Genomic DNA, 12,167 nt, shown 5'->3' with positions numbered 1-12,167 from the left:
GTTTTCTCCAGGAACCTGATTGCTTGAGGGAAATAGCTGTTTGACATCCTCTGGGTTTTAGCCCTGAGGCTTTGGTACCGTTTCCCCGATGGCAGTAGCTCAAACAGTTTCTGATTGGGGTGGCTGGGGTCCCTAATAATCCTGAGGGCCTTTCTGGCACACCGGTCACTGCTAGGTGTCCTGGATGGAGGGAAGCTCAAATCTGCTGATCCTTTCAGCTGTCCGCACTACCCTTTGCAGTGTTTTGGGTTTTGGGCAGTGCAGTTCCCATACCAGGCAGTGATACAACCTGTCAGGATGCTCTCTGTTGTGCCTCTGAAGAAGGCCCCTAGGATCTTAGGCCTTAAGCCAAACTTTTTCAGCCGCCTGAGATGTAACGTTGTGTTTTTTTCACCACCTGGTTGGTGTGTTCATCCCAGGTGAGGTCGTTGGTGATGTGAACCCCCAGGAACATGATGCTGTTTATTCTCTCCACAGCAGACCCGTTGATGGTGATGGGGTCTTCCTGAAGTCCACCACCAGCTCTGTGGTCTTATCGGCGTTGAGAGCGAGGTTATTGACCTGGCTGTACTGAACCAGGCGGTCGACCTCACTTCTGTAGACCATCTTACGCCGTCGGTGATCAGGCCAAACACTGTCGTGTCGTCGGTGATTAGTGTGTGGCCACGCAGTCGTGGGTGTTCAGGGAGTAGAGGAGGGGGCTTAGTAGCCTTGGTTAGCTTAATAGTTATTAAAAGTACTGTTGTAAACTACACTGCTCAAAATTAAGGGAATACTTAATCATCACCAAGTCAATTAAACTTCTGAGATATCGATCTGTCCAGTTAGGATGCGTAAGCGATTGTTAATCAGTTTCACCTGCTTTGATGCCAATGAAACGACAACAGCTGGACAGGAGAGGCAACAAGAGCAAGACAACCCCCAAAAAGGAAATGGTTTTGCAGGTGGTGGCCACAGACCATTTGTGACACGTTCTAGTGTTTTGGTCCGCATCTCGGCATCCGGCATTTAATGTTCGGACTGTTCTTTCCAAAAATGTGAATACATTTCCGCGTTGTTGAAAATCAATGACACATCGCTAGTCAAGTAACACAGCTTGTTTTGTGAGCCTGTTGTATGAAATGTAGTAGTATTATAGTTAACTAGGTAGCAGTGGGGATTACTCACCGAATCCATTGAGTTGCAGTATTTTGGTTTAACTAGCAAGTTTGTGTTGTGATTCTCAACAACGTTGAAATGTATTTCCATGTTTCAAAGTAAAAGTCTGAACATTTTGATCGGTTGCTGACATGCGGACCAAAACACTAGAACGCGTCACATTTCTCTCTCCTTATTCTTCCTGACTGATTTTTCTCTAGTTTAGCATTTTGCTAGTGCCCTTGTCACTACTGGTAGCATGAGGCGATACCTGCAGCCCATTCAGATGGAGATCATCAGTGAACCTGAACAATTTCTTTCTTCCCCATGTCAGTGGGCCTCAAGCCCCGGCCTCTCATTGACTCTGGGACTTACCCCCCCCCACACTCACACACACTCACACACACACAACTGACAATGTAATCTATATTAGTTTTACATACTCTAATTTACAGTCTTGTTGCTCTACTGCCCATTTCTGTCATTGTCTTTTTTAAACTATTTTTGCTTAAGCGGGGTACACACATAAGGATTTTCAAAATCCTAACCGAAATCTTATCTGAGACAGACCTCACACATGAAGAAACAAAATCTTGGATTGAACAGCCTTGATCGTGTTGTGTGTGGTGTTCGCCGATTTCCCCAATTCAGCACCCCACAGACATAAAGATTTTCGTTACGACTGACTCCAGACTCTCAGTCTAGAGCAGCGATACTCAACCCGCGGCTCGCGAGCCGCATGCGGCTCCTTTAAGACGAGTTGCGGGCGGCTCTTTTAAGTCCCACTTAAAAAAAAAAAAAAAAAAAAAAACTTTAAAAAACGAAAAACTAAAACATTGTCAGCAGAATTTATCAACATTTCATTATCTCTCACAAGTCAAAACACCAGAAGTTCAGTACCGACTTTCCGAAAGGTGGAGAGCTGAGGGCGGAAAAGCTGGCGAGACTCAAACAGAACCGAACTGCTCAAAAAAACGTATTCCACACTAATACGAGTGAAAGAGCGACAGAGGCATCCTACAAAATCACACATGAACTGATGAAAAAGATGAAGCAATATACTGATGGAGAAATGGTGAAGGATTGCATACTGCTGGCTTTTTCAACGTAGTATCCTGAGAAAAAAGACCTGGAACGAGAGGCCAAAACAATTTAACTGTCGGATTCTACTGTAGCTAGGAGGGCATCAGACATTTCAGAGAACATTGCACATACTCTTAAGGACAAACTGTCATCCGCTGAGTTTGTCAGCCTTGCAATGGCCGAAAGCTTGGATATCAATGACACGCCACAATTACTCATCTTTATCCGAGCGATCAACAGTAACTTTGACATTACAGAAGAACTGCTTGACATGGTTTCACTGGAAAATGGAACAACGGGCATTGAAATAAAAAACGCAGTGCTGGAAACATTAGAAAAGTTTAACATTGGACCAGAAAAAATCGCAGCATTCACAACAGATGGTGCACCGAGGAACGGAGCCGTGGCTTTGCTGAAAGAAACGCTGAAAAACGGCGGGGTTGCTGCTGAGGGTATTTTCTCATACCATTGTATTGTGCATCAACAAGCCTTGTTTGCTAAGTTCAAATGTCTGAATGAAGTGATGGCAAATGTAATCGAAGTGGTTAATTATATCAGGGCCCGTGCAAGAAACCACTTGTTACGTCTGTAGTTTTACGACAGTTTGAACTTCACGACAGTGCCGTGTTACGTTATGTGTGACACACGATGTTGAATAAATGGAGATAAGCTCCGACCTGAAGCTCTGAGTATCAGTCTCCGTTATTGAACATATCATTGGCGACGAGGATGGCTGATTGTTCTCTACCACCACCCTCTCCTTTCCTAGCAGTCCCGGCAGAACCACCGATTCCGTGGGGCCGCTGGATTTCCTCTTTCGAGACATATATCCTAGCCGCCGGCTTGGAGGAGATCTCCGACAAGAGGAAATGTGCGCTGCTGCGTCACTGCCTAGGAGCGGAGGGTCAGCGCGTGTTCGGAACTCTCGGCACCGCGGAGAATTACACAGACGCTGTGGAACTATTGAAGCAACACTTCGCCCCTCCACAAAGCGCTCTTCTCCGCCGCGTCATATTCAAACGAAGACACCAACGTACAGGTGAGACAGTGACACAGTATGTGGCTGATCTGCGGGGTTTGGCGAGCTTATGCAAGTTCGGGACATTACAGAACGAAATGATAAGAGACCAACTCATCTTACACACGAACTGTGACAAGATTAGGGAAAAACTGTTACTGGAAAATGATGAACTTACATTATCAGCAGCTTTGAACATAGCGGTCCAGGTTGAAACAGCCTTGGAATGTGCAGTTAGTTTTTCAGCCTCTCCCAGCTCACCGGCAGCGGGCGCGCACAGCCTACAGGTGCCCCTCCTCCACGTGAGTACAGCCAGCGGCGGGGAGAGCATTTTACTGGCCTCTCGGTCACGCGACCAGCCACACCAGCCGTGTGGGAATTGTGGCTCTTCTGCACACAATTCAAGAGCTCAGACATGCCCAGCCCGTGGTAAAACCTGCTCCAACTGCGGGAGACTAAACCACTTTCACAAGGTCTGCAGGTCTGCCACAGCTAGAGCTTCCCAGTCACCTACCACAGTCATCCATAATGTCAGCTCAGGACGAGCGCCATTCAAAACATGCTCGTTGATGGTTGGTGATGTCACTCTGCCGCTCCTCCTAGACACTGGAGCCACAGTGTCCCTTGTGAACTTGACGACCTATACACAGTTTTTCTCCCATGTGCCCCTGGGGTTGCCCTCCACCACTCTGCGTGGCTATGCCAACTCTGAGATTGACATTGTGGGCTCTTTTCAGCTGCCTGTGAAGTACGGGGAGAGGACACTGCCGGCCTTCAGGTTCAATGTTGCACGCCACGGGACCAACCTGTTAGGCCTCGACCTGTTCAACGCCCTCGGTTTCACCCTGCTAGACACAGCTGGCTCAGAGATTCACACCGTTTCCATCCCCTGGCAGCAACAGTGGCCTGCGCTGTTCAGCGGTGTAGGCTGCCTCGACACTTTTGCCCACCAGCCTCTGTTAGATCCTACAGTGATGCCTGTTATACAGCCCCTCCGCCGCTCCCCCCTGGCTCTCCGCGATGACATCTCCTCTCAACTACAAAGCATGCTCGATAGCGACATCATTGAGCAGGTGAATGCATCGCCTTGGATCTCCAACCTGGTGGTGGCGAAGAAGAAGTCTGGGGGGCTGCGCATCTGCGTGGATCTGAGAGCGGTAAACAAGGCCATCATCCCTGACAAATACCCCCTGCCAACGATAAAGGAGCTCACCGCCCAGTTCTACGAGTCCAGCGTGTTCTCTAAACTGGACCTCCGTCAGGGTTACCTCCAAGTGCCACTACACCCCGAGAGCCGCAACCTCACAGCGTTCATCACTCACAGAGGGGTTTTCCGCTACAAACGCATGGCTTTCGGTTTAAGCTCCGCCCCCAGCTGCTTCCAAAAGATCATGGCCTCCATCTTCGCTGGGATCCCAGGTGTGGCCATCTATCTTGATGACATCGTTCACGGGGCCACCGTCGAGAGCCACGACGAGCGTCTCCACAGTGTGTTCAGTGCATTGGCCAAGCATCACCTCACACTCAATGGTGAGAAGTGTGTATTCGCCGCCCCAGCCATTGACTTTGTGGGGTTCCGCCTCTCAGCTGATGGTACGTACCCGCTGCACTCGAACACCGAGGCCATCCATCATGTCCCGGAGCCCACCACAGCCGCTCAGGTGGCCTCCTTCCTAGGCATGACGGCGTACTACCTCCGTTTCCTGCCACAGTACTCGGCCACAACCACACCACTGCGGAAGCTGTTGAAGCATGACGAGCCCTGGCTCTGGACGTCTGCCTGCTCAGACGCCGTACGCCTCCTGAAGGCCCAACTCACCTCGCCACCGGTCCTGGCGCATTTCGACCTGGCCAGCCCCACTCTTGTCACGTGCGACGCCTCTGCCACAGCCATTGGTGCTGTGATGTCCCAGCTGCAAGGGGGGGTGGAGAGACCGATCGCCTTCGCCTCCCGTGCTCTCAGCCCCACGGAACAGAAGTACTCGGTGGGGGAGCGGGAGGCCCTAGCATGCCTCTGGGCATGTGAGCGCTGGCACATGTACCTCTATGGACGTCTATTCACACTGAGGACAGACCACCAGGCCCTCATCACCCTCCTGGCCACGTCTGGCACCGGTCACAAGCCACTCCGCCTCCACCGCTGGGCCGACCGCCTGCAGCAGTACAACTATCGGCTACAGTTCACGCCAGGACGAGACAACGTGGTAGCCGACTTGCTATCACGCTCAATCCCCAGCCCACCCACAGCCCCAACCTTGACCCCCGGACTGGACCAGGCTGAGCATGACCTCGTCCAGCTCCTCCACACACCCCTTCAGGAGACGGTGTCGCTGAAAGAGCTCCGGGATGCCTCAGCCGATGACCCCACCCTCTCTACACTCTCAACCTACATCACGCAGGGGTGGCCGGCAAGAGTACCTGACGAGCTACTCACTTACTCCAGGATCAGGGAGGAGTTGTCGGTTTGGAATGACACCTGTGTCGCTCGCGGGTCCTGCACTGTGGTCCCAGGTGTCCTTCGGGCGAGTATCCTTGCTATGGCGCACGAGGGTCACCTGGGCATAGTCAGGCTCAAACAGCGCTGTCGTGATGTTGTGTGGTGGCCAGGCATCGACAGGGAACTCGAAACCCTGGTCAAGGATTGCACTGCCTGTCTCCTTAGTGGTAAGACCAGGGCTCCAGCTCCACCCCCGCCCATGCAGCCGTTGGACTGGCCATCTCAACCCTGGGAGCACCTGCAACTTGATATCTGCGGCGAGCTGCATGGGGTACCACATCACCACCAAATGGCATCAGGGCCCACCTGGCACAAGGGTGCACGCTCACCACCAGCCTCCTCCAGACGCTGTTGCATTATCGGGCCACGCGACACGCCACTACAGGAGTCTCCCCAGCCTCCCTCATGCTGGGGCGGGAGCTCCAGCTGCCTCTCGATAGGCTCCGCCCTACACTAGCTCAGCCCCCGGTCCATCCAGTTCAAGCCACAGTCACCAAACACCAGCGCTTGGTGAAGGATCGTTTCGACAGGGCCAGACGTGCTAGGCCACCTGTCATTGCTGTGTCAGACTGGGTCAGGATCCGACGACCTCATCGGGACAACAAACTCCAGTCGTTTTGGTCTGACCCTGTCCAGGTCAGCAAACAGCTTGGCCCGGCCTCGTTTAGGCTCGCCGACGGCACTCGCTGGCATGCTACCCGCCTGCGTAAGGTGCAGCCTCCCCCTGTCCCAGCGCTGGGTGTGGCCTCTTCCACAGTCTTGCCAGCCGCACGGTTGGATGAAGCAGAAACCCCGGCCTACCAAGCTCAGCCCCAAGGCGTGGAGCCGCCACCAGTGGCTGTGGCTGCACCAGAGCCACGTCTGGTTCGAGCACGCAACAGGCCCGATCACTTGCGTGACTACATGACTGAGTATCACACCTAGGTTGTGTGAGGGGGGGGGAAATGTTACGTCTGTAGTTTTACGACAGTTTGAACTTCACGACAGTGCCGTGTTACGTTATGTGTGACACACGATGTTGAATAAATGGAGATAAGCTCCGACCTGAAGCTCTGAGTATCAGTCTCCGTTATTGAACATATCACCACTTAAATTTTAAACTGCTGTGTGAGGAGTTTGACACTCACTATGGAGATTTGGTGTTACACACCGAGATCAGATGAATGAATGAATGGTCTTTATTGTCATTGATATAGTACAGGTACCAAACAACGAAATTTGGGAGGGGGGGCTCCCCTGGTGCTAGGAAAAAAAAAACTAAAAACAAGAAGGGAAAAGAGCTGGTTTACATAAATAAAGGCTATGTACACTATCCACTATACTATACTATACAAATAAAACACTGTGCTGTACTCTATGCTATGCTATACCTATTCTAACATTTCCTATTCTCTGAACCTTATGTACCCTAGGGTTGTCATATTGCACATAGTGTTATTGCACATTCATTTAAAGTGTCGCAGTTTGCAGGTTTGGCTGTCTAAAGGACGTATGCTTGCACATTTCATGGACCTGCTTGAACCCCTGAAATCCTTCATTGTCGGCCAAGGGGAGACTTCCCGATTTTCCTTTTTGGATGATAAAGAGTGGGGGCTGTCTGTTGCGTTCCTGTGTGACATTACGCAGCACTTGAACGAACTTAATCTCAAGATGCAAAAAAAATGTCAATGTAGATACATCTGGTCGACGTAGCCACCCTCTACCTCCTCTCAAGTCAACTATCAAACCCTCCGTCAGCTCTTCAGACACCTCTGTGCCTATACTGTCCAAGGACCACAGTGACACTCCCAGGTACAGCTGGGAACTGTGGTTGAAAATACATGTCTATTAAGTGATTCATCATATTTGAGGAAATGGTGTTTCAACATCCTTTGCAGGTCTATGCAGCACAATACTGATTATTATCTGCTCTGTAATCATTGTTGTGGTTCTATGTAAAGTCAAGGCAAAAAGTAAATTGTACAACCACACAATTTCTTGTTGTTCATATTTGATAGTAATTCAAATGACCTTTTGTAGACCTTTGGATTTTTTCATTGTTGCACTTGCATTTCTTAGCTTAACCACAACGTAATTTTGGGAGCAATTCCATGTGACTCACCAGACCATATCCTGTCTCTAAGTGCTAAACTTGGACTTTGCCTCAGTGACACACACTGGACCAGAGAGCATGCTGGGACTGTGGAGTACTTCACACTGTTTATCAGCCAGTGAATTAGAATGTATTTTGATTCAAGTAGAACAATGAAATAAAGCCCCCCCAAAAAAGGGAATTTACAGTGTTTCATGTTATTTTGATCATATTGATAAAAAACTGGTTTGTTTAGACTTCATAATAATTTCCTCCCGGATTTTAGTCTCACTTTCAACCAGCCTGCCCTATTCACAGGCTGTGAAAGCACCAGAGAGGGAACTTGTTCATCTGGTTATCTGACACTCCACATGTCCTTATCAGCTTCCTCTGGATTAAAACATCACTGAGAGTACCTGGCCCCAGCCCCCCACCTCAATAATCTATTCTTAGCCTTTTCTTACATTACAGAAAGGTTCCACCTCCAAGCGGACAGTTCTACCTCAGAGAAAGAGCTTGAAAAGTCAGAAGATACATCCTAATGTTGGTGCCTGTTCAGATAAAAAAAGAACTGGTCTGTTAGAAAAGACCATTAAACAATACAAGTGATTTCTATTGCCTCTGCCCTTAAAGGCAGCAAGCAAAGATGATCGTTTTACTGTACTGTGACCACACTACATGAGATCTCAGATACATTGAGGACCCAAAACAGTAAAATACACAAACCAAAATATTTTTTACAATGTTCAAATATATTTTATTCATGGGCAGTTATGCACATCTCTACATCATACTTTCTCCATCTTCATCTCATTTAAACCAACATTAGTTTGATTGCATCAAATAAAACATTCTGCTCTCCATTAGAGGACTTAATGTTAGGGATATTTGAGCTCCGTGGAGGTCTGGTTCTGCTTACGCTAACTGGGCCAGACCCACCATGTTGTTCTCTCTGTCAAAGACGGTGTAGAACTGCCTAATGAAGACATCTCCCAAGATCCACAGCTGGCCACCGCCACCGCTGCTGAAGCCAGGGGAGCAGCTGTTGGGGGACTAGAAAGACAGAGCAGAGGATTTTACTGAATTCCACTTCTACTTCAAGAGATTTCAATTAAATGTTGCTTCTGGCATTGGCTGGGTGGGCTGTATGTAATGTAACCTATGTATGCCAACTAATTGGACTCACCTGCTGTAAGACGTAGGCAGATGCAGGGATGGTGAAAGCATGATTGTTGAGGGTAAAGGTCACTTCAGGCATTCTCTGGATGTTTTGACAGCTGACAACGGTCTGTTTAAGGAATATGACATGTTAGACATTCCTGTGGATAAATCAGAGTTGGCAATAGACAATTAAACACATTGTTTAACTTACCTCTCCATATTGGTTGCTATAGGCTCCCAACCAGGAGTTCATGTTGCTGATGTCAGTCGATGGGCCGACGATAACGGAGGTGCCAGTGTCAATAATGGCCTGGCAGCCGCCGGTGCAAGCCACTGTGTTGCCATTGATGATAACACTGTAATGACAAAATAGTAGATGAGTGAACGCACCGCAGGATTTGGTATATGATGCGATTATGGATGTTGTCTCAAAGACATTTGGACATATAATTTATAGTGTAATCATGTGTATCGAGTACCTGTCCATGCTGATCTGCCAGTAGGTTTCGGAGGAGAGAGGGATCCAGGTGAGCTCTCCAGAGAAGTAATTGTCCTCAATTTCACCGAAGCTCACCACACTGCCCTCGCCACTGTTTTTAAGAAAGGGAGGAGGTCAAACCATGGTCAGTTATTCACTTAATAATCACTCATAATATCTCTTCTTATGTCAGTCTCCCCCACCCCCACACCCATCCATGTTAGTGTAGCTACCCGCTCAGGTAAACAGAGAAGAGGCTCTGATTGACCAGTCCTTGGCTTATCATGTTGTCGAAGACGGGCGTGGCCTTGGAAGCGGATATGGAGGGGAAGGCCAGACCCAGGATCCCATCAGCCACCATGGTGGCCATGAAGGGAGCCTCCGACTCACTAAGGCCAAAGATCTGCTTTGTCACTGTGATCCCACCCACCTGTAATCACACGGAAGCCAGCGATCAGTCAGTTAATCAATCAAGTTTTATTTAAATTGTGATTTCCTCAACAACAATACAACTTAGGATAGCTTGTTGGTCTGAATTCGGTTCGTCTGGGCATATGTGAACACAGCAATCGCACTCTGCTCCGGAACAAATCAACCGGACTGAGTCCGCCTAGAGAGGGTGGTCTCGGCCCGCATACAATCGCTCCATGGATTTGTTTGCAGTGAGGACGCACATTATCCACAAACCGAAACAACTCAATTGCTGTACCTTGCACTGTCGCATTTATGTCCCAAAACTTAAGCTTGTGGTCCACCACAGCTTGTAATAATGGAATAATAACCTTTTCTATTAAAGTAATCTGCTGGTGTGTCAGGTGGAGCTCTGATGTGGGTTCCATCAATAGCATCAACTACTTGGGGAAATCTCAATTTATCAGGAAAGCCTTGTGTTATTAATCTAAACTTCTACAGAAGGTGTTTTCATGTACTTTGGATTAATTATTAAATGTATGGCCGTGACAACTTGTTGAGTAATAATGCAGCATGTGGACAAATGAGAAAGGGAGCGGTATTCTCTAGGCGTAGTCTTGATGTTTGCTCAAACTGAACCAGAGAAGAGCAATCAACACTTATATCCGCAAACTCCTCTGATGCTCCATTTTTGATTATGGGTCGATCACTGGTGTTGAATGACCATACGGAGGGAATGCTTTATAAAGTGAACAGTATTTATTGTAACAACATAACGACTCATAAGGACATACTGAGAACAGAAGGCTGTTTGCGATCTGACATGCGCAATGGCAAGTACGGTGGCTGCTAGTGCTATGATGGTAATTAAATGTCGGCATGGATGTATGATCGGCGAAGAAAACTCTGACTTATCATAAAACTGTTAGCAAGCGACCTAAAGATTGTTTGCTCTGTCAATATTGCAGTATGAACACAATCATCAAGTGCAACATATTATGAATCGGAACAGTCTGAATCAGACCAAATAACAGGTGGTAATACCAAGTTACCAATGAGCTTTATAATACAATGTGTCACAATGCTTCTAAATGCAATGCTTTGGTTGCATTACAGTACCTCAACAGTATCATAGCCCAGTTGTCCAGTCATGCTGCCAGTTCCATACTGAATAGTCAAAGACGTGGCGCTCCATTGGAAGGTGCTGGATGTCTTAGGGTTGAACTTCTGATGGTTCTCTACGAAACATAAAAACATTTCATACAGATCAGGTACAGTAGATATGCTCTTTTCAACTGTATGATGTGAATGTTAGTAGGCCTACCCCTACTTTAAACAATGTCGTTTTTTAATAATGTTCAGGAGTTCAACTCGGTCCTAGTACACTGTACACCCCAGGGTGCTCCAATCAGACAACCCTACTCACGACAAGCCTCGCTGGAGCTGCAGTAGACAGAGGGCACCCACAGGTTGGAAGAGCCAGTGTCAAAAATAACTTTGAAGGACTGGGGGGGAGTGCCAATGGAGATCACACCATAGTAAGCCATCTGGAGGGAAACACAGGAGCAAAGACATCACTTCAGAAGACTATTGGAACAGTCAACTTTCCACACACAAAGAAGCATGAACCCTTTTCAATGCCCCATGCTTATGCTCAATGTAAAGTAAATTGAATTTAAGCAAAACATGTACCGGTACTCTGTTTCATAAGCCTAAACAATGTAAGTCACAAAATACAGTTGTTAAATGTTGGATAATGATATTCTGGAGATTCAGAATCCTGGTTGAGCACTCAGCCCTTGTTCGAGAACTCACATCATAATCATTGGTCATGCCCTCATTGCCTGACTGGTCAAACTTGGCCATGTAGTTGGAGGGGAACTTCTTCCTGTACTCGTCCCACAGGCCCTTCTCCTGCAGATACTCCCTGGGAGTCTTTCCCTTGACCAGAGAGATCCTGAAACACAAGAAAATCAGACCAACGGTGTATCTCATTGGCAGTGCTAGAGAGGAAGAGGAAGAAGAAGGCTGGAACTCACCTGACAACGCACTCGGAGAGGCCCATCAGGGCACAAAGGACAACAGCCCACTTCATCATGGTTGCTCAGATTCTGTTCTTGGACTGAAAGTGAGGCTGGACTAGCAGACTCAGATCCTTATATACAACTGAACTCTGCATGCCCTCCGTTATCACACCATAACTTCAGATAAGAATAGGGAGTAGATTAGATTCAATTTTAGTTTCGAGTACAAGTACCAACGAAACGAAATGCATACAACAAAATGCCGTAGTGGAATAGTGGGGACCTAG

The 12,167-nt window shown here is 48.0% G+C and overlaps 1 protein-coding gene across 1 annotated transcript; it reads right to left on the bottom strand.

Moving 5' to 3' along the window:
- Positions 1-8,721: 8,721 nt before the first annotated feature.
- LOC308159908 (pepsin A-like) lies at positions 8,722-11,954 on the bottom strand (the record flags this gene model as incomplete). The annotated part of the gene is made up of 9 exons (XM_080533736.1): positions 8,722-8,859; positions 8,993-9,094; positions 9,179-9,323; positions 9,447-9,557; positions 9,679-9,875; positions 10,976-11,094; positions 11,283-11,403; positions 11,672-11,813; positions 11,896-11,954. 9 exons carry the CDS (start codon positions 11,952-11,954, stop codon positions 8,722-8,724), a joined length of 1,134 nt encoding a protein of 377 aa, XP_080389862.1.
- Positions 11,955-12,167: the final 213 nt, after the last annotated feature.

Source organism: Nansenia antarctica (genome assembly GCF_963989245.1).
Source record: "Nansenia antarctica genome assembly, chromosome: 6".
NCBI lineage: Eukaryota > Metazoa > Chordata > Actinopteri > Argentiniformes > Microstomatidae > Nansenia > Nansenia antarctica.
This window is presented reverse-complemented; position numbering and strand designations above follow the sequence as displayed.